Source organism: Drosophila ananassae, chromosome XR, assembly GCF_017639315.1.
Source record: "Drosophila ananassae strain 14024-0371.13 chromosome XR, ASM1763931v2, whole genome shotgun sequence".
Taxonomy (NCBI): Eukaryota; Metazoa; Arthropoda; class Insecta; order Diptera; family Drosophilidae; genus Drosophila; species Drosophila ananassae.
Genome location: NC_057932.1, coordinates 21589441 through 21610384, shown reverse-complemented (window position 1 = coordinate 21610384; position 20944 = coordinate 21589441). Strand labels below are relative to the sequence as shown.

Below are 20944 nucleotides of genomic sequence, written 5' to 3'. Positions count from 1 at the left end.
ACCCCCTCCTCCAGGACCTCCTGAACTTGTCCTGTTTGCATAGTCAAGTGCAACAGCTTCCAAGTTTCCTGAATGGATTCAGCTTTCTTGGCGAACACCTCGCAGGAGGTTGGGAGGTGTCTTGTCGCCTGTCCGCTGACATTTTTTGTATCTCTTCCAGGATCGCTATTTCTCGATTTTCCAGAGCCTTTAAAGTGCTTTTGAATTGGTCCTTGATCAAGGATCTTTGCGAATAAAACTCCCACCAACAAGCTTCTGTAAAGTCATTCCCGTTCTGCCGAAAAGAAGTTTACGCCGCTCCGCAAATAGTTCCGTCAGAGAATCTACCTGTCATTGCTTATCCAACGAAAGGGAAGGGACCTTCCGGTGGCTAGATGGGTGGACGGGTGGGTGGCTTTGCACCCCAAGGATGCCCGAGAACAGAGCCGGAGCAACCACCACGCCACGCCGAACCACACCAGGCGACGTAGACAAAGCGCACACACATTAATTTCGAATTAGTTTTGCATCATGTGGTTCACGATGCAGAAAAATCGACTCACTGGCGGGGGGCTCTCGGGATGGCATGGTTCGGTTCGGTTTGGTTTGGTTTTCCCATTTCCACCCTGCCTCTCCCCCGCAACGGAGGGGGGGGGGGGGGGGGGGGGACGAAGGGAAACCCCACAGCTCAGCTGGTTCCTTTCTTCTCGGTTCGTGTTTATGGGCAACTATTAAGTGCACAACGTAGTGCGGCATGAAAAATGCGCCATGGACGTGGAACAGATCGCTGGATTTTCTACTTGAGCGCGTTCTGAAAGTCGTTCGCCTCACCACCACAACTATGGTACACAGGACGGGACGGGCCGGAATGTGTGTATTCCTGTGCGGAATCTGCCCATTCTGGACTCTGGGTTCTCGATTCCCGACTTCTCCCATTCCCATTCATCGACTGTAAAATTAGGTTAATTCCTGTCAGTGCGTCGCTGATTCGAATTGTCGCACATCCCCACAGGCCGCAGTGGAACTGCGAGGAGCTGCACCTGCTAGCCCCCCATTACCTTCAGGAGGAATGCAGGAATGACTTCGGTTTTCTGCCAGTGTCCCGTACACTTGCCACCTAATTCCCCTTTTCTCGCTCCTTGGCTCCGGGCTCACTCACACTCCGAGTGTCGTGTACATTGACGTTCGCTGACGTCTCTTTGGAGCTCTGCCCCTGATCCCCCTAAGCCCCTGGCTGGCGGATGGTGGCTGCGGATGGCACACCCCGATCGCGGCTTAGTGACGACGACTCTAATCCCCTGACTGCCTGTCTCTCATCCTCCAGCCAGCTACGCGCTCGCATGTGTATACTTCTGCTCTTTTTAGTCGGGGTTTATGTTTTCCCGTCTGAATAATTTTCTTTCTCGTTTTTTGCACATGACAGTTACGCAAGAAAAGTGTCAACCCGAGCTGGATGTTATGCAATCCCAATCCCAATCCCAATCCCAATCCCAATCGCAGCTGGGATCCAATGACCGATTGTGGATGTTCGATCCGAGGGGTTTCACTTGAGTTCAGTTGAGAATCCTGCGGAATACAAAGGGAATATTTAATCGCGTTTCCCAAATTACCACCCACTCCCCCGCCATGTCATCGACAGACTGAATTGGTCCGCCCCCCTCCCTTGGTTCTTGGGGGAATTTTTTGTTAACTGACTTCGTTGGAGAAACTTTGGCGTGGCGTTCTTTTCAAAGTCATCGATTGCTGGGGCGGCGTCGTCTGCTGGCATTTAGTGCCACTTGAGCGACAAACTGGCCAGCGTCATGTCAAGGTCACAAGCACACACACGCCAGGATGTGGCAGGACGCCGGACCGGGGCCTTGGGTCATCCGTAATGAGTGTCCAGAGTTGTCCAACGTCCAAGTTGTTGAAATTGTTCAAGTTGCTGCCCCCCCCCACACCAGCCGGGCAGTTTGCACTTAATTTCTGTTTGTGTGTTGCGTGCACAAGCATTTAAAATTTATAGACAAACAGGCTAAGGCCTGGCCGGCTGGCCGCCCTTCAGCCCCTTTTGGGCCAAATTACTCCCCTTCCTCCGGCGGGGGGTAGGGGGATGGGCGCCCTTTCTCCGATTTGGCCACTTGGCATGCCCAGTCAAGTGTAAAGTGCACGGCCACCCCTCGCCGGCCAAATGAAGTCGCCGCCCAACCCCATTACCGAGCAGAACACGACACAGGCGACCCCTCCGCTTCCGTCTTCCGTCTTCCATCCGCCCACTCCGCCCCTGGAAAGAGCTCCTTCTGTCGACTGGTTCACGTTCTTCACGCTTTGATGCGGCATTACAAATTGTTGTGGTATTTGTTGTTGCCGTTGCCGTTGCCGTTGATGTTGATGTTGATGTTGCACCCTCGCAAGTAGTGGCTTGCCAGTTGCGAGTCACTTAAAGGCAAGAGAGATGTCTTTAAGGTCGAGCTAGCCTCCCGATGCACAACCAATGCGGAGCTAGATGGAGTCTACCTTGCAGTGGCCCGACATTTGTTTGATTCGTGTGTCGTTGCCTTGGCTGTCGGGCGGAAAGTTGCCAAGTTTCGCCCTTCCATCCACGTCTTCATCCATATCTGTCTCGAAATTCGTGGCCGCCGCTCAAAGTGTCAGGAACAGAGTCCTGTGAGCCTTTGTGACTTTGACTCCTGATGATGTTTTGAGCGCCTCCAGTCAGCCAAGCAACCAGGCAGTCAGTCAGTCAGTCGGGAGACGGAAGGAAAACAAGGGGCGAATCAGACAAGTTGCCTCAGTTCGAACTTCGTTTTGTTTGACACTTTGCTGCAAACAACAGACTTGAAGTTCTTCTCCTGCCGGGAAAATCAAAGCGACGGGGCAGGACAGGGTGGCGCTGGCGGGAAGGCTGCCAAGTGCGGGGAATCCCTACGAGTCCTTTCGTGGGGAAGGAAACAACAAGCGAGCAGAAAGCCAACAACCTTTTATTTGCGGAATATGGAATTGGATAATTTCAGAGACAGAGATCTCCTCGGGAGCCATGGGAGAATCCTTTCGAGCAGTTAAGAATCACAGTCGAGCTGAAGTAAGAAGGCCAGATCTGTCTGACCAATTGCCGGCTCTCAGGCCCGGCTCCTACCCTCCCAGCCGCATTGGCAACCGGAATCTGTGTTTTGATTGGCATAACGAGGCAGCAGCTACGAAAACAGCGCACACCTTTGCACCACACACATCTTACGACTGCCCAGCCCAAGGAGTTCTTTTTTGTATTCACTGAGGAATGGAGGACGGACGGATGGAAGAATGGAGGCTGAGGCCCAGAGCCAGTCGGGCAAGGGGTGGTTGCTTCGCAGGCAAAAAATGAAAATATTTATGTGTATCGCAAGTACGCTCTGTTACCTTTCGGGGCGACTCCTGCCTTCCGCTGTTGCTGTTGTTATTCTGTGGCATTGCCGCCAGCGACAGCCTACAACAACAGCAGCTCTCCAACAATAACACAAACAACAATGCCAATAACAATAACAATAACAATAACAAAAACAATAACAAAGGCAGAGGCAAAGGCAAAGGCAATGAGGGCAAGGAAAACCGGCCGCATTTTGTGGGCATTTGTAAAGTGATCCTTTTTTGGCATGTTGTACTTGGTTGTGTTGGTTTTAGAGTCGAGTCGAGCCGAGCCGAGCCAGACCAGAAAGGACGAAAGGACCTCCTCTGCCCTGTGCCAGGGAAAGGGGGATGATGTGCCTAAAGCAACAGGATTTTCGTTTTTGAGGCTCGCGCGCTTTCCCCGCAAACGCGTTGAGCTGTGCGAAAAAGGATTTGCCTCCTCGCAGGACTCACCGTACTCGGCGGCCCCCCTCTCCTGTAAGCGCCTCAATCTTCGTCCCTGTCACTGTGCCTCTGCCTGTGCCTCTGCCTCTGCCTGTTTGCATTTCAAATTGTTGTGGGCCTGCTCGTCCTTCCACACACACACAGACACACACACACATCCCCCAGTGAAACTGATACCAAGCTTATGTCCTGGCCCGGCCGCTCCGCCTTTGCCGAAACCAAAACGTTTTGTTTTTATTGTTATTGCGTGTGTTGTTGTGTTATTCTTTCATTTCAACGCGTCGCCGCTCAAAAACGGAAAGAAATGAAGCCGAAACAGAAACCGAAACCGAAACCGAACCTGAAAGGACGAAAGGTGAACTCCTTTCGCTCCTGTCAAAGCGACGAAGCGACTGACAGGAACAACAGTAACAAAAACAACGGGCTGGGAAGGGAAAACAAATGCTGCCGACAAAATGGCCGCGTTTAAGGACCTCCGTGGGAGCCCTGTCCATCTTGGCAGGACATCTTCTGGCAAAAAGATGGTTTTCGCTCCGTTCTCGAACACGACTCGCATAAATACAAAGCCCCATTGTGCGGAATGATCCTGGGATCTGCAATCCTTTGGACCCGAGGACAAATATGTTGACACCGCAACACGAGGGACAACCAACCACAAAGACCACACACTCACACGCACCCGGGACTGGAATTGCAAATGAATTAATGCGCTTTGTTGACTTTTGTCAATTGGGATTACTCCCGTCCCAGGCCGGGCCGGTCCGAGCCTGGCCGGGGCGGGGCGGGGAGAGCCCATCTTTCGGTAACACAGCGATTAACAATTGGCTTAGAGCCGTGCCAAACAAAGTGTCGAAAAGCGAGCCTAAGCCGCCGCCGACCCAGGCCCCGAAATCCACAATCCACAGTCCCAGATACCAGATACCAGATACCCAGATACCCAGACCCATACAGACCCAGATCGCGCGGCCTGCTGTCGGATCATTGACGAATGGGACAAAAACAACGCCGTCTACCTGCCCACGCGATCTGGAGCGAGGGGCGGTCGAGGAACCAAGACTCTAGACTGTAGACTGTAGACCGGAGATCAGAGATCAGCGCGCCTAGATTATTATGCCAGTCAGCCAGCCATCCGCCGGGTGATTTGTAAAACAGATCTTTTTACGGATTAAGGCGAAACCACAGCAGCGGTGGCGGCGGATTCTGTGGTTATGACAAAAGACCCAAGCTACACCGGGAGAAACAGACCGCGGGATTACTCCCATGGGGGTGTGCGACGCCCTGGAGGTAGATAGACTTCTCTCAGTGCCCCCGTTTATGGCCCGATTATTGAGCTCAAGACACGAGCAATAAAATCGATCCGCGTCTGCGACTCTGATCCGGCAGGCAGGCAGAGAACTTCCGCAAACGGTTCAGTTTCGGCCTCCGGAGGCAGGGCGTGTTTGGGCGGGGTCATCGCCTCCAAGCCGCAGAAAGTGAAAGTAAATTAGTCTCTGGTGGGCCGACGAATACCTCTCCAAATGGGGGTGCTTGGTTCAGCCGCTGACGGGTGCCTGGGCTCCGAATCAATGGCTTTCAAAGCCCGGTCGGGTTCACCAATTAGCCGAACTATTCTTTCGTTATTTGGCGTTTTAAAAGCGGAGATTTTCCAACGGATTTCCCTCTCGGCTCGCACACCGGCTCCGCGTGTGTTTTCCCATCCGAATTTTGTTATTGCTGTGTCGGGTTCCGCTGTCAAATATATCAATTTCAAAGTGAATCTCCTCCCGGCCCCGGAATCGCACTCTCCGGCCGTGTTGCCGCTGCTGTGGCTGCTTTATTTGTTTGTCCATAAATCGTCTGTCAGCGTTTGGATCGGGCTTTGTTTTCTTTGCTAGATTTCTGACGTGTTTTTGTTGGCTTGTCGCTTTGGTTTTTTGTCAGTCGAAGCTCCAGCTCCAGCTCCTCTTTGGCTATGATGGATTGCGTGCACCGCAAAAGGAGGGCAGGGGCCAGGTCCGAATTATAAATCACATTCGCAATTTGTTGGCCAAAAAAATGCAGCCAAATACGGATACGGCGGAATTTATGCTCGGCCATAAACTGCTGCCCGCCAACAACAAATCGATTAACACATAAAGCGCAGCAGCGTCGGGGAATAAAGCGAATTAACTCCAACGATTTGTGACACTAATAAATAAGGCCAACAACAAAGGGGGCAGCCACTGCTCCTCCGATCCTCCCATCCTCCGATCCTCCCATCCTTGCGCCTCCTTTATCGCGCATTCTCGCCTCCACTTCATCTTCCTCCGGGATACTTTATGGCACTGCCCCTCTCGCGATCGCCACGCGAAGCCTTTATTTATTTATGTTTATTGCGTTTATCATTTGTGACATTTGCATAGCGCCGGCGTGGGCCAGTGGAAGCGGGAGGGGAGCGTGGCGGGATAAGGGGCCATCCCCATCCCCATCCTCATCCCCAGCTCCTGGAAAGTGTCACAGCTTGCTGGTTTTTATTGCCCCGCCAAGTTGCAGCTGTAAAATCTGCGCAAATTTATGCGCAAGTGATTTGTGCATTTGAAGGGGCGGCCTGCCCCGAAGGGGTAGTGGCAGGCGATTGCGCCCGAAGGCCCGGCGGCAGTCTTCTAATAATCCAGTAATGGCATTGCCCCGCCAGAACTCGGGCCAGTCCCCCAGATCCCAAATGACCCAAATAGTTACGCACTTATCGCTTAAGAGCTCTCGCAGATCTCGGGTTGCGAAGTCGAGCCAAAAAGAGGAAAACTGTCACAGTTACGGGCTGCCATGAAAATGCATTTCAGGCTGACCCACTTTTCCTGGCCCACTGGCCCGGCCCGCCCCTTCACCCTGCCATCGATAAGCCCGGCAATCTCGAGTAGTTTTAATTTTCAAACATTTTTTCGCGTGGAAACTGAGTCAGAAACTCAGCGGACCTCAGCGGCGAGGACTGAGTCACCATGGACGGATTTTCGCTGCCAGCGGCGTGAGTCAGGCGTGGAAAACTTCTCGCCGCCGATTCCCAGTTTCGGGTAACCGATACGATACCGATACCAATACTGATGCTACAACCTCCTCCTCCGTCCGCCGAGGCGGGTCCTGAGCCCTCTCTGCCGTTTGCCGCTTGCCGCTGCCGATTTCTGTTTCGTGTTTTCAGTTTTGAGTTTTGAGTTTTGTTATGTCATTTATAGCCCGCCTATTTAACGTTTTTTCAAGCGAAAAACTTTATTTTCACGCGCATTACGCAAAAACGCGACTCCAAACAACTGTGACTCCCAAAGTCAGGCTCCGGCTCCGGCTTCAGCTCCAGCTCCAGCTCCAGCTCCAGGTTGGAATACAAAGGCGCAACCAAAAACAAAAGTGCCTCGAATGGCTCTCGGTCTTGGTAGTAAAAGGCCATTAAAAATACCATTCAAGTGGCTGTAAAAAATAAAGCCAAACTAAAAATAAAATAAACATTAACTGCTCACCAAGTGCGGGCTTTTGAGATAGAAAACCGAAACTGAGCCACAAACAGAAACAGAAACAGAAACACAGAATTGGGAGTACTCGTAAAATACTGGAACTGGTTTTCGGGCTGGTGGGTGCCGGCCGGAGGAGGGCAGGCGGCAGGTGACCCCAACAAGTGGGCTCTGGCCCCAGCACTTATCATCTATGCTGCAGTGGTTCTGCCCCAGCGGTTACAGGTGGAATGAATGTGGGTTACAGTACTCCTGGGGGACTGCTCCTCGAGCGAGGGGTCTGCTTCTTACGGACCATCTATCCGCAAGAAGCTCTGGAGCCGCAGTGGTTCTGGGCTCTGGGGGACTCACACAAGCCTCCCGCAAACCAATTTCTCGTTTATCTCCGCCGAACATATGCACACAAGCCCGATATCGCACCCACACTTATCCAAATGCGAAATGCGAAATACGAAATATGAAATGTGAATTATGAGCGGCGGAGCCCAGAACGGGAAGCACAAAAATGGAAGCCGGCGAGGGAAACGGCACAAGGCACAAGGCAGAAGGCAGCCAATGGCAAAGATCTCAGTCGGAAGATAAGGAAAGCCACCCTGTCGGTGGGTCGGTCGCCAGGAAGAGGACTCTTTAAGAGCTTAAAGAGCCGGCCATTTTGCTTGCCAGGGCGGGGGGGAGAAAGGGCTTGGGATGGGGTGGGGTGGGGCGTGGGCGTGGGCGTGGGTGGGCAAATAAAATAAACGAGAGAGAATCGAAATCGATTTTGTATTTCGAGTATTTCCCAGCATTTCTAAGCTTTTTCAAGGGGGCCCTAAGCCAGTTGCCTGGCTTTTCTTCTGCTTTTCCCTCCATCCCTCCCTCCCTCCCTCCCCACTCAGCCCTAGTTGCTTTTCTCGATTTTCCCCACTTGTATAGTGGAGCCCCCCATCCGCGCCCCCTCCTCGCGCAGACATCATTTTGCACACAAAGCTCTGCACATTTCCGTTTCCGTTTTGTATACATAACCTCAATTCACATTTTGGCATGGCTACCCTTAGATTTCCTCCCCATGCCCGCCCCCGCCTCCGCCCCCGCCTCCGTCCATGCCCCTGCCATGTCCTGCTCCCTCTCGCTCTCGCCCACTGTTCTGTAAGCGCTGTCTCTTTCTGCGGAAGCCTTGGCAAATGCCACCTGCAGCAGTTTTTGTGAAGCTTTGCGTGCTTTTGGTTTCGACAGTTGGATTTTGCGACCTCAGAATAAAGTCCTTTGCCCCCCGTCACCCCCCACCACCCCAGGACCTGTGCTCGCCCCATTTTCACACACAGCTTCCTTTCGCCTTTTGTTTCGTTTTCCTTCGCTTTTTGTGGCTGCTGCCGCTGTTTTCTTTAGCCAGCCGCCAACGCCAAATCCGCCAAAGCAGCCACCCCCGAAGGCCACCCACCGCCACCCCCAACCCCTCGTTCGTGGCGTATCTTTGGCTTTCTCTCTTCTCTGTTGCCGTCTCGTTTTTGGCCATTTCGTTTGTTGCCATCTTTTTTTGGGTTTTGGGTTTTCGGTTTTGGGTTTTGGGTTTCTGGCTCGAGGCCCGAGGCCCGCCTTTCTTTGGGGTTTGGCTCTGCCGGCGTCGCCGTCGACGTCTCTTATCTCAGCCCCCCAAGCGCCCTTCCCCGCCATTTTTTTGAGCAGTTTTTCCTCCGATTCCCACCAAGTTTTTCCGATGCTGAAAATGTTGGGCCAAGCTTGAAATAAGACACGATTACAGGGGACGGAGGGGGAGGGGCGAGGGCTCCATGTAGTAACTCCTCGGATCGTAAATCTCTGTAGATTGACGAGGGGGAGGGAGAGGTGGGGGTCCTTAAAGTGCTGCACTTAAAGTGCCGTGTCTTTTATGGGAATCCACAAAAGAGCAAGCACAACTGGAACTTCGAATCTGGAAACTGAAAACTGAAAACTCAACTCCCATTGTCATTATCAGGAGACTTGATTTTGTTTGCTCATCAAGTTGATCCCCCCCTCGCCCCCTGCCACCGACCACGCCCCAGACAGACACTCAATTTTTGATTGAAGATTTATGGGACGAGTTACGAGTTACGGGTTACGAGTCCGCTTTCGGCACTAAAGTCCCCTCGAGTCAAAAGACTTTGCTCTAGTTTTAACGCCTCTCGTAATTTGCCCAACACATCATCAAATGCCCGCCCCTTAACCCTCTGCTGCCCTGGCCGTTTAGGCGTTTTAGTTAGACATTAAAACGAGAGGAGCGGAGACCTTTCCACACTTTCCTCGCCGGGCTCGCTTTCGTTTTATTTCGGGCCTTACGAGGTTCGTCATTAAGACGCGCAAGTCGTTCAACAAATGCCCCATAAACAATAAACAATAAACAACAAACAACAAACAATGAACAATGAACAGTAACAACAAACACGGCCAACAGCCCGCGGAGGGCAGGAGGCCTGAAGGAGGGGCCGAGTGGGTCAGGCGCGACAGGTTCAAGTTTAAATTTTGGGCAGGCGAGGAATCGATAAAGGAGCCACATCGGAGCCTGGTTATGTTGGAAGACATTGAAGCGGGTAGTCCACCCCAGCCCCCACTAATCCCACGTATTATTGACTTGATTTATGGACTCTTCCGGCTCTCCTCCCCCCACCCCACTTGCCGCCAAAATGGCGACACTTCCGCTACCTCACATACCGCCACTTTTTAGCCCTCGGACGCAACAAATCAGAGCGCGTTTTATGGAAAATAGTTGCCTGCCATCCAGACTACACACGCACTTGGCCCGATGATTTACGGACGCGCCGACAGGCGTTAGAAGGAGGAGGGGGCCGGACTAGGCACACTAGGGCGGGGGGCGTGCCAAGTGCCAGTTTCGGTTCGGCCGGCCCGGCCCGGCTGACTTTTTTCTTTATTTTTTTATCGCACATCGGTAAAGTATTAAATTCGTGGCCCCAAAATAGCCGTAAATTTATTATCCCAGAAGAGTGGCAGAGGGCGAGGGCGGCTGGGGGGCGTGGCAAGGGGGGGATTGGCAGCATTGTGGTCAGTCCCGTGTATATAAAAAGCAGAAGAGGGAAAAAGAGCCCGGAGAGTCATAAAAATAAAAAATAGCCCAAGTAAATGTCAAATAAACTTTAACGGTTTTATTTTTTCTTGCTTTTTATTTTATTTTCCCTTTTTGTTTGGACCACAGGCAGCAGCAGCCGCAGCAGCAGCAGCAGCCGCAGCCGCAGAGGCCGAAGCCATAAACTTTTCAAGCTGCAAGCCCCAAAGAAAAAAGCCAGCCCGTACATAAACCGGGGGGCATGTACTGAAGCGCACATACGTACAGGGGGCCAAGGCTCTATGTACGAGCTGGCAGCTGAAACTGCCACCGCTGCACAAACCGAAACTGCAAATAAAGGGGCAGATCCTAGGGCCAAGTGGCGGCCGCAAGGAAGCCGGGGGCGGGCCGGGATCAGGGGCCGAGGGGCCAAGGGGACCAGGGGCGTAGCTGGGCCCCTGCCCATTGCCATCAGGAATAAGAGTACTATATTACGTGACCAGCCGACAAAATGACAACCGTAAATCTGCGGTATATTTCATGTGGTTGAGCACTCCCGGGGGCCAGGGGGCGGTCCTTGCAGGGATTATAGTGGGCAAGTGGGCAAGTGGGGAGTGGGTTGGGGCTAGCCCATGCCCCGAAAGTCGAGTCACTTTAAGTTGAAGACGAAAGTTTGAACTTTTCGTACAAAAACAACTGGCTTTAAGGGGCAAGAGGAGCAGAATAAGGACGCCATCTGGTTATCTTCCGAAGAGGAGACTTCTGGCCATATGGGCATGACCCTTTTGGCCAAACAAAGCCCACGGAGCAGGCAACAGGACAGGAGAGGCGGGGGCCCTTGTGTGGGTTCATAAAAATTTTGTTTTTCGGGCATCATAAAAATAACAACAGAATCCCTCAAAAACAAGAGCCAAAGTCCAAGCTAAGGTCGTTTAAGGGTCATTACACACACTCGCACAGACGCACACACGTCCTAGCCGTTGGAAGGCCCTTCGCCTGGCGGTTACCCGAACCCGGTACCTCTGTATTTGTGTAATATTTGAATACGTGGTTCTAACTTTCGGGCACTCGGTTCTTGGGGACTCTTCCGGCGGAGTCTTATCGGCTCGGCTCACTTGATTGCACATTGTACTCGTCGCTTGCCTGTTTTTTATTCGCCAGTTGATTTATTACCTTAGTTACGCCGGCCCATTCATTGTTGTTGTTTATCGCACAGCAAACAGTTTAATTTATATGACAAGCCATAAATTGACGCGTCGAGAGCGGTGACAAAAAACAACAAAAAAATCGGAAGCACGACCACAGAGGGCACAATGGCGGGCACAAGAGCAGCGGCAAGACGTGTGTGCTTCCTCTTAAAAACGCTCTTTCCCGGGAGCTATTTTTCATAATAACTTTTATGCTGCTTCTTAACACCGATCCCGCACCGCTCCAGCCCTCCTTCGAGCCGGGCTCCCTGCGGGCGGCTGCCACCGCCGGACCACGCGGTGTATGCTTGATTTTTGGCACTTTCTCAATCGGCGGGCCGTCTTCCATTCTGGCCAAATGAAAAATCCGTTGCACGTAATTAACGCAATTAAAATCAAAACATTAATGACCTGCGCTCGGCTCGCGTTCGCGTCGCTGCCGACTGCGGTGCCGCAGAGCAGCCGGCATCGCTGCAGCGGTCGAGGCAGCAGCGGCGGAGAGGTCCCGTTTCCCCCACTAAACAGTCCTGGTTTCTCCTTCTGGGCGCCCTATTCCGTCCGATTTTGTATAGTTGGCACAATATTAAGGCATTTTTTTGAAGGAGACTCAAAATTATTATTGCATTATTCGCAGAAGGCAGAAGAGGCGGGACGGGGGACGAGGCAGGCATCCAGCCGAAGCCGGGAGGGGGAAAAGCTTGCCTACTTTTTTGGGCTCGCAGCCATTTTGTTCTGCCTGCGCCGACGTCGGCAGCACAGTCGCCGAGCCTCTCTGTCTAGCTTTGTCTCCCTCGCTCCTTTTATGCTCGGGCGCCAGTGCGCAGGTGCCCGCCGAGCCAGAGAGTGTACAGTCTCTCTCTCATTCGCCGCCGAGAGAGTCTGCTCCCCTTTCTCCGGCAGAGGCGTGGGGCAGCCGGCGGAGGAAGGGCGACGGTGGCGGTGGCGGGGGTCTAGGAAAAATGGCAGCGTTGAAATATTTAACGCCGTTAAGTATGCTACGAAAATATTTTGCCAGCAGCAGCGAAAATATCCCAGTTCCTCCGCCAGTCTGTTGGTGTTTTTATTTTATATATTTTGTAAAAAATTATGAAGAAGGACATGGACGTGGACGGACGGCGGACGGCTGGAAGCCGGAGTCGAAGGCGTTGCTGCGAGTGACAGCCCGGGAGGAGTGTCTGTGCGTTCGAAGGAGGAAGTGCGGAAGCACCAGAACGGAATTCCAACCTTTAAAGCCTACAAACTCTCTGGAAGAACAAAAAACCCACTTCCAGACTACCCAGAGTCTTGTTTAAAGACTGAAAGCCCGTACATGGAGCCTTACTGAAGCGTAAAAAGCATAAAAACCCCGCCTCGGATAATCTGATATCACAGTTCCACGTTCCACGTTCCACGCATGAATTTTTTCCGCCAGCGCATTTAATTTGCAGACTCGCCTTTAAAACTTTAATTCGATTGCCGCTTTTGGCCGGCAACCTCGAATAATTATACAGCCCGGCCCGACACAACTTTAAGGCTTAACCCACACACGTGCTCACCATGTCCTGCGTCCTGCGTCCTGCGCCTCCGTCCTCCGTCCTTTAAAACTTTTCCCGTCGAGGGAAAAGGGCAAACAAAGAGACTCCCGGCGGCCAGAAAGGGACGGGATGGGGTGGTCTGCACTTTGCAGGCTCCTGGCTTTAATGCGTTTTCAGTTTTCGCTCCTCCCTTGTCTCAAAAGGACTTTAAGGAGACCTATTCAGGTCGAGGAAAAGAATTCGGAAGTGGATTTCATCTCGAGATGCTCCCCGAATCCGAGTTCCTCCCAGCCCCGCTCTTCGTCCTTATCATCCGCCACTTGCGTCCTGTTGTTTTATGCATGACTTTGTTTTATTTATGCGATTTGAGTCAATATTTGCCGAGCATTTAGTCCGTGACTTCTGCTGCAAGAGAGGCAGCCAGCCGCCGCAACGTGCGGCGTGGGCGTGGGCGTGGGAGTGGGCGTGGGACGTGTGTGTGGGCAATATTTTGTGGGATTACCAAAGAAAACAGAGCCTGGCCCGTCCGGTCGCTCGGGGGGGGCGCGGGGGCTCAGGCTTTAAAACAAAAAGAATCTGTATACACACATTGCATAGCCAAAAAAGTGCTCCCGATCCCGAAAAATCAACAATCAACAGCAGCAACAGCAACAGCGCCCCGACATCACCACGGCAGCAACAAAAGGGGCAACAATGCCGGAATGCCGGCAACAATTTCTTTTATTCCCACGGTAATTTGAATGACAAATATTTCTACGCCAAACGATAAACAATTAGTGCAAACAAACAGACGAACTGTGCCACAAATTAAAATATTTTGCCAAAAACGTTGCCCAAATTGCGTCTAAATACACCCAGAAGCGCACGTACCACGGGTCGTATGCGTAATTTTCTATTTATTGTCGATGGAATCGCAGATATGAGTGTTCTGTTCACCGGACGGACCACAAAGGGCAGCCCAAGAGTAGTGGACATCAGGAGCACATCATTAGCAAAGATGAGCCCCAGTTGGAGGCCAGTTAGGAAGATTTATGGAGCCCCGATTAGACCAGAAACTGGTACAGACTGAGACTACTCTACAGAAACTGGATGTCCAGTGTTTACAGGGCTTCGGTAGTAGTCTCTTCGATAATAGCAGCAATATGAAGTGCGAGTGGCTACTCTCTACAATTCTACTCTTTGCAATTTACTTTACGCCCTTCTGAGCCTTGCCCCCGTAGGTATTAACTTCCGATTGCATCTGAAACTTACCGCTTAGGGAGTTGTGGCCGCAGGACGGCGCCTTGCCTAACAGATAGTCGTCCTTGCAGATGAACTTATTGTCGTCCAGCACGTACAGCTGCTCCCCTGTGCTCAGCTGCTTGCGGCAGATGCAGCACGTGAAGCAGTTCAGGTGGAAGACCTTGTCCCTGGGCTTCCGCACGAGGTCCGACGGCGCGATACCCTGTCCGCATCCGCTGCACTTGGTGCCGTAGCGCCTACAGGAGGAGGAGAGGTTAGTCATCAATATTTCATATTTGTTCGGCCAGTTCTCTAAAGAGAACCGGACTCTCATCACCCGCCTCATGGCGGGTAGCTTTTGTCCGCCCGTCCAGCTGGCCCTGATTGATAGCCAGGATCTCGGAAGGACGCCACTCAGGAGCCGATGATTTTTGCACCTTCCCTTTGGCAAATCAAGGAGCTGGCCGGATTTGATTTCGTTTTGATTTGGCCCTGGTATTTTGCATGTTAATTGCTTTCGCCTGTCCGGCCGGAGCTCCCTCCGCCCCAGTCATCCCATTCATCCGTTTTTCATTCAGTCCCTCGCTTTTTTCAATTAGCCGAGCTCTAAACTTGGCTCCAAAGGTGGACTGCGGACAACGGACAGCGGACAATAAACGACGGACGCCAGAAAAACAAAAGCCAAAGAGTCAAAGGCGCTATAGAATCCCTGGCATGATTGCTTCGATTTTGATTTCCCGAAGACTGAAAAATTGTATGAGGAGCACAGAGCTCCACCTTCCATGGCCCGTTTCCAATTATTGGACCCAACTCACCTGAAGAAATCGTTGCGACAGTAGAGCTTCGACTCGCGGCTGAAGCACTTGTCGGTGAGCGGTTGGAGACATTCACAGCAGCGCACGCAGGATGCGTGCCAGGCGCGCTCCAGGACGTTCAGCAGGAACTTGTCGAGGATCGGCTTGTTGCAGCCGGCGCAGGGATCGCCCACGCCCACGGGCGGTTCACTGCGACCTGGAAATCACAGAAGAGAGCAATGGATTAGGACATCATTCAATCGATCGAAACTTCATTCTGAAAACTCCTTCCTTGTCCCTTCGCAGAGCTGTGTGGCGTGACCCCGAGTGACCTCTTAATTGATAAGGGCAAAGTGCTGGCCAATTCAAGCGGAAAACAAGAGGGAGAACGGAAGGGGGGAGAGCACTCAACTGTGCGTCGGAAAATCCTTCGAGGCGCAAATTAGCACCTCGCTCTGGTTGCCTCATTAAGTTTGCACGTGTATGTGGGGCACACATCACATACACACACACACACACACACACAGACACACACACCCCCTGCAGGCGGCACACCTGAAAATGAGCAGTTCCCAGGTGCGTGGCCTTGGACGGGTGCAAACATTTGGGGATATACAATTTGCACTTTGCATTCCGAGTTAGACAAATTTGCAACTGCCCGAAGTGCGGTAGTTGCCCATGCTGTCCTGCTGCCCTCCATCCTCTTGCTAATCCCTCAAAAAAGCAGATAGCTCTTCTACTCCCCACTTCCCACTCTCGACTCTATTTGTAGTGCCTGGACAGTGCCCGCTTTTCGCGCTGTGCAGGGATCTCCTCCAGGGATCTTCCACCTTGTTAGTTCTGCCACAGGAGGCGGTGTTGGGGGCGTGGCACCATATATAATATCCCCCCACACACACACATACACACAAGCACGCACTCGGGCGAGTCCCTGTGCGAATAAGCACAATCGAGGGAAGTGCAACCGAATAATGATAGAGGCCAGGCCAAAATGGTGCCCGAGGCCTGAGAATCTTGGCCAGAAAAAAGGAGGAACGGCGAAGGAGGGCGGGTGCCGGGTAAGTAAGGACCAGAACAGGCTGCCTCCTTTCGCAGTCAACCAGTCAATGGAGTTGCAAGAGGCAGCAACCGCGCGAGAGAGGGAAGCGAAGAGGGCCAAGAACCGACAGAGCCAAGGATGAAGTGCCGGAATGTATACCTTGCTGCTTCCCTGAGACATATGTATTTCGGGCTGGAACTCAGTCATCAGGAGGTACATTCGATTCCGAGCTCTTAAAGCCACTGGCGGAGAAGATACGCTTCTGGGGCAAGTTAAAGTATCCTCTGCAAGGGTATGCAGCAGATTCTCAAAGAAGAAACTTTGCCTCGTTTCGGGAAACATTTGCAGGTGGGGCTGCTTTCGGGGGGCGTGACCGGGTAAAAAATATATAAACAGAGGAGCACAAGGAGCAAGAGAACCGAACACAGAAAACAGCGCAGAAACAATGCAGAAACCCGAAAAGAAGGCTGCCGAGGCGGAGGTTTGAATAAAAAGCAAACTTGTGTGTGAAAATTTATTTTCATTCAAAAAGTTTTAAAACATCCTGCCGGCCGGAGGAGGCGGGAGCGGGCGGCGGACGGCGGAGGGAGAAGAGGTGCTAAGAGGAGCTGCAAAGTGGGAAGGATGGCAGCCCGCTCGGGAGGAGGAAGTGGGCGCAGGATACGCGGACGAGGAGCAGACGAAAAGGCGATTATGCCACACGAATCATATTGGAATACATTTAAGATATAAAATGTACAAACACGAGCTCTCAGCTTCGTCCTCCCTCCCGGAGGACCGCCTCTTCGAATGACCCACATTAATAAGGCTTAGGGCTCTTCTCTGCCCCCAATCCCCAATCCCCAGCCCCCAGCCCCCAGGGTTATTTGCTTTTTTCGTTTTGTTGCTCATACGCCCCGTACCACAGACAGTAGCCAGTGCCCCGAGCAAGCTGATACGGAACCGGGCCCATGAATGAACGCAGACGGAGGAGCAGCAACGACAGCAATGCTTGGCCATTATAAACGAGCGACTGACACACTGATTGATTGACGAATTGACTCATTTTCGCCAGCAGAACTCGCAGGGGCTCGCAGCCCGAAGAAGGAGCGGAAAAGGAACCCGCAGAAGAGGCAAGAATTATAACGAACATCCTACCCACCAGAAGCAGCAACAGCAACAGCAACTGCCGCAGCAACATCGCAGCCACATCCACATAAACAGACAGCAGCAACATCATCGCATTTGGCAAGTTGCAAGTCCCGAGTCCCAGACCCTGCCGCATATGTCAAAATTGACGGATGTTATCAATCATTTCATGCCGCTGCAGACGTTTTTTAATGAAGGCTATAGACGTTTGGAGACGGAACGGAACGGATGGGCGCGAAGGAAGCGCGGCGGAGGAGCTGGCGAGGATGGGCCCGAGGGCGGGGCACGGACAGATACTTCAGGTTGCCCCAAAGCTCAATGAACTGCGCAAAGCGTTGCAAAGTCGAACTATGTGATCTTTGTGCGAGGCTTAGATCCAAGGGGATAACACTTAAGCGTTCCTGTTATCAAGTTCCATGGTGTTGGCTTCAAACCAGGTTCTAGACTTTGATGCGATGTCCTTCCTGCTTTTCTTGGGAGGAACTGCTTTTTCGGCTCTTCCACTCCCTACGCCTCATCTGCGTTTTCGTGCATTTTATTATTTTTCCCCTTTTTGTACTTTGTTGTCCATCTGTCCGCGTGTCCGCGTCCGCTGTGCTGGTGCGTACGCTGCGGACGGCACCTTGGTGGATACCGACTGCTTTCTGTGCCTTCTGGCGCGTTTTTAAAAAGCGACAAATTGTTGTTTGCAGACGCCGACAACGTTGTTGCTGTTGGTGTCCGTGGTGTTGCTGCTGCCGCTTAAGTGTCGCAATTTAAATATTGTTGAGTGCACTTTTGGCTACCGTTGGCCATTTATTTTTCACTGAAATTTATGTAACGATGTGAAAAATTGCCCGCTACTGGAGCGAAGGTCTCTCGGCCAGGCCCGGCCCGGCCCGGCCCAGGCTCTAGGTACTGTCTCTCTCCGAGGCACTGGCCTCTCTTGCCTCGGGTCTGGCTTCCCTCCCATTATGTTCAGTTCGCCTCTCCACTCGCCCAGCACTTTCCCAGGCATTGACCGCAGAAAAGTGCCCAGGCGGAGAGGAAAGTGCAAAGTTGCAGCCCAGGCACGTAAAGAACATTTTGCACAACATTTTCCGCGCTCGCACTCCAAGACCCCAAGACTCCAGCCTCCAAGACCACATAATTGTGTTCCAGCTTCTCCGCAATCCGGCAGACTAACTGCATTTATAATGCAAGCAACCGAAGCACCGGCAGGAGCAGCTTCCTCACGGATCGCTGGGCCGTTCCCGGCAACACCCAACGGACCAGCCCAAGAAATGTGTATAAAATGAGGGGAGAGCCAGCCTGCAAAAAAATAACAAATAAACTTAACTCTGCCAGCCAGCCAGCCAGCCAGCTGCCGCTGCTGCTTGACCATAATCGGGAGGAGTGCAGCACAGTGGAGCTCTCCTGATGCATTCCCTGAAAGCCCGACTCACACCCACTGTACCCATTGGCCACAGAAGCAACCACAACGAAACAGAAGCAACAACAGCCGCAGCAGACAGCAGAAATGGCAACCAAACTTTTGACCATTGTCGTCCGAGCCACAAACTGTGAAAAATTCGTTCGACATCAGCGCAGAGGCAACAAAAAAAATAAAAAAAACAACTAAAAAGCGAAAAAAAAACTTTTTAAATCCAAGAGGCAACGAAAAAATGGGAAATAATAAAAATCAGCTTCAACTTTTTGCCAAAGCACTTGCTGCGCCATGTTGGTTACGCCCCCTTCCCCTGCCACGCCTCCAGCGCCCCACGCCCCTCATCCGAGCCGAAAACGTGACTAAAATGTTAAGGCCGGAGGAAAGGAAAGAAAATCCAAGCCAGCAGCCACCGTCGCTCAATCGGAATCTCTCCTCCCGGCCAGAAGCAGCAGCTTCTTCGGCAGAGTGTGCTTCTTGTGGGCACTCTTTTGCGGCAAATCTTATGCAAAAATCGGATGGCAGTGCAGCAGCCGGCCAACAAATGGCTGAAATGAAATGGAAGTGGGTCTGCCCCTTCCCAAATGAAAAAGGGAGTTGCAGGTCGCCTTGCCTTCCCTGGAAATGGAACAAGCCGGGGGTAGGGCGTCATCAATGAGCAAATTTTGTTCAGCTCACTCACTTTTTAGGCTGTGAGGTAGCTCCAAAGTCAACTCCTCACACTGGTGATTAATATTCTGACCTTTTCGGCGCGTCTCTACCCCGTCCCAGTCATTCTGTTTCCATTCCGCTAATATCGCAACTAATTATGTAATTAAAATGTTAACAAGTCCAGCGCGGGCAATCTGAGCGAGCGAGAAATAGGTGTTGGGCTCTGTGGCGAACCTTAGCCTCGCAGCCGTCTACGGATTTGTATATTTTATCCGAAATTAGCATACGTCTAGAGGTATTAGGAGGCCCCCATTCGACCGCAACGCGGAGTGGAGAATGCAATCAAAACTACCAAATCAGGCGCAACGAATTGCATTAAAAATAGAAACCGAAGGGGGCGAGCAGCGAGGAGCTATGGGGGGAAATGAAGTGATAAAATACTTGTAAATTTAATAAAGAATCTTAAAGCTTCCGGGCTGGGGGAGCTGTCGAAGAAGCAGCGAAATCTGTCCCACGTCCATTTGTTCTCCACTTTCCGTCATGCAGTCTGAATTTAAAACACGGACGACCCAAGGATCTGGGAACAAGTCGATGGACACAGCCGATAGGGAGAGGCCAGGCCAGCCATCCGGAGCAGGATGGGTCCAAAAAGGCACAAAACGGAGCGAAGCGAAAGAGGAAGAATGGCTCTTATAGGAGAAAAAATGCAATATTGGCCAGGATTCGATGGAGCCGACGACGATGGCGATGGCGATGGTGAAAAATGGGGGATTGGGGCTTCGGCAGCCGCCTCTGGTCTCTGTTTTTGTTTTTGTTTTTCCTGTTTTCTGTGTGCTGCCGGAGGGGAGCGGGTGGCCGGGGGAGCATAATGGCAAAGTAAACAATTTCATGATGCGAGACGATGGCTTCTGGGCTGCCACCTATCTACATCCAAAGCCTCACCTCAGATCCAGGTCTCCCCGCAGCCCGCAGCCCGCAGCCCGCTGCCGTCCACTTAACCCATCGATTCGCTCGCCCCACGTCTGTGTATCTAGCAGATACTTTATATGCATGAGTTACAGAAAAGGAGGCGTATTCCTCGGCCGTCCCGCTCTCGCTCGCCTGCTCTGCGTCCTGCTCGCGCTGCCTCCTTTCGGTTTTGTTGCAAAAATATAAACGGCAAGCCACAAAAAAGCCCCACGTGGAAAAGAGCTCATGACAAAAATGGCCGAGCATTCCGGGGCCTTTGGACATGACTTCTGCGATGTTCCAGCGCGATAATGGCATGATGTGGAAAGTTTAGACTCGGCGCCTGTCCAAGCTTTCTACGACTTCAACGCTTCTCCCGCTTGGGTCGCTGTTTAATAACAATAACGCTTTATACGCCGGGCGAACCTCTTTTACGACTCCTTTGGATCTCCTCTTTTGCAGCCATAACCACTCCCATTCGAGATTCGCAATCTCAATTTTAATCTCATCAACCATTTTCATAGTCATCGCCATCTACATCGCCATCGCCATCTCCATCTCCATCTCCATCTCCATCATCTCCGTCCCCATCTCCATCTTCATAGTCGTCATCATCAACATTGTCGTCAGTTGCAGAGATTTTTATAGGCCCCCCAAAGGGCGGGTTGCTCTCTCTCTTTCGCCCGAGTCGGCTGTCTCTTCTTTCTTTTTTCTGCTCTTGTCGCCCCATAAAAATCACACTTCTCTGATGGAGAGTGGCAGTGTGGCAGAGTGGCAGAGTGGCAGAATGGCAGCGTGGGAGA

At 52.1% G+C, this 20944-nt stretch overlaps 1 protein-coding gene across 2 annotated transcripts in view; it reads right to left on the bottom strand.

The window, feature by feature from the left end:
- Positions 1–20944, bottom strand: part of LOC6501888 (LIM/homeobox protein Lhx1) — a 49480-nt gene that overhangs the window by 14250 nt on the left and 14286 nt on the right. For both annotated transcript variants that reach the window (XM_044717554.1, XM_001966693.4), the window contains exons 2-3: positions 14992–15187; positions 14207–14433 (exon numbers count right to left, since the gene is read on the bottom strand). Coding sequence is in view for 1 of the 2 variants with exons in the window: in XM_001966693.4 (XP_001966729.1) it covers positions 14207–14433; positions 14992–15187 (423 nt within the window). In the remaining variant the exon portion in view is untranslated. The remainder of the gene's footprint in view (positions 1–14206; positions 14434–14991; positions 15188–20944) is intronic.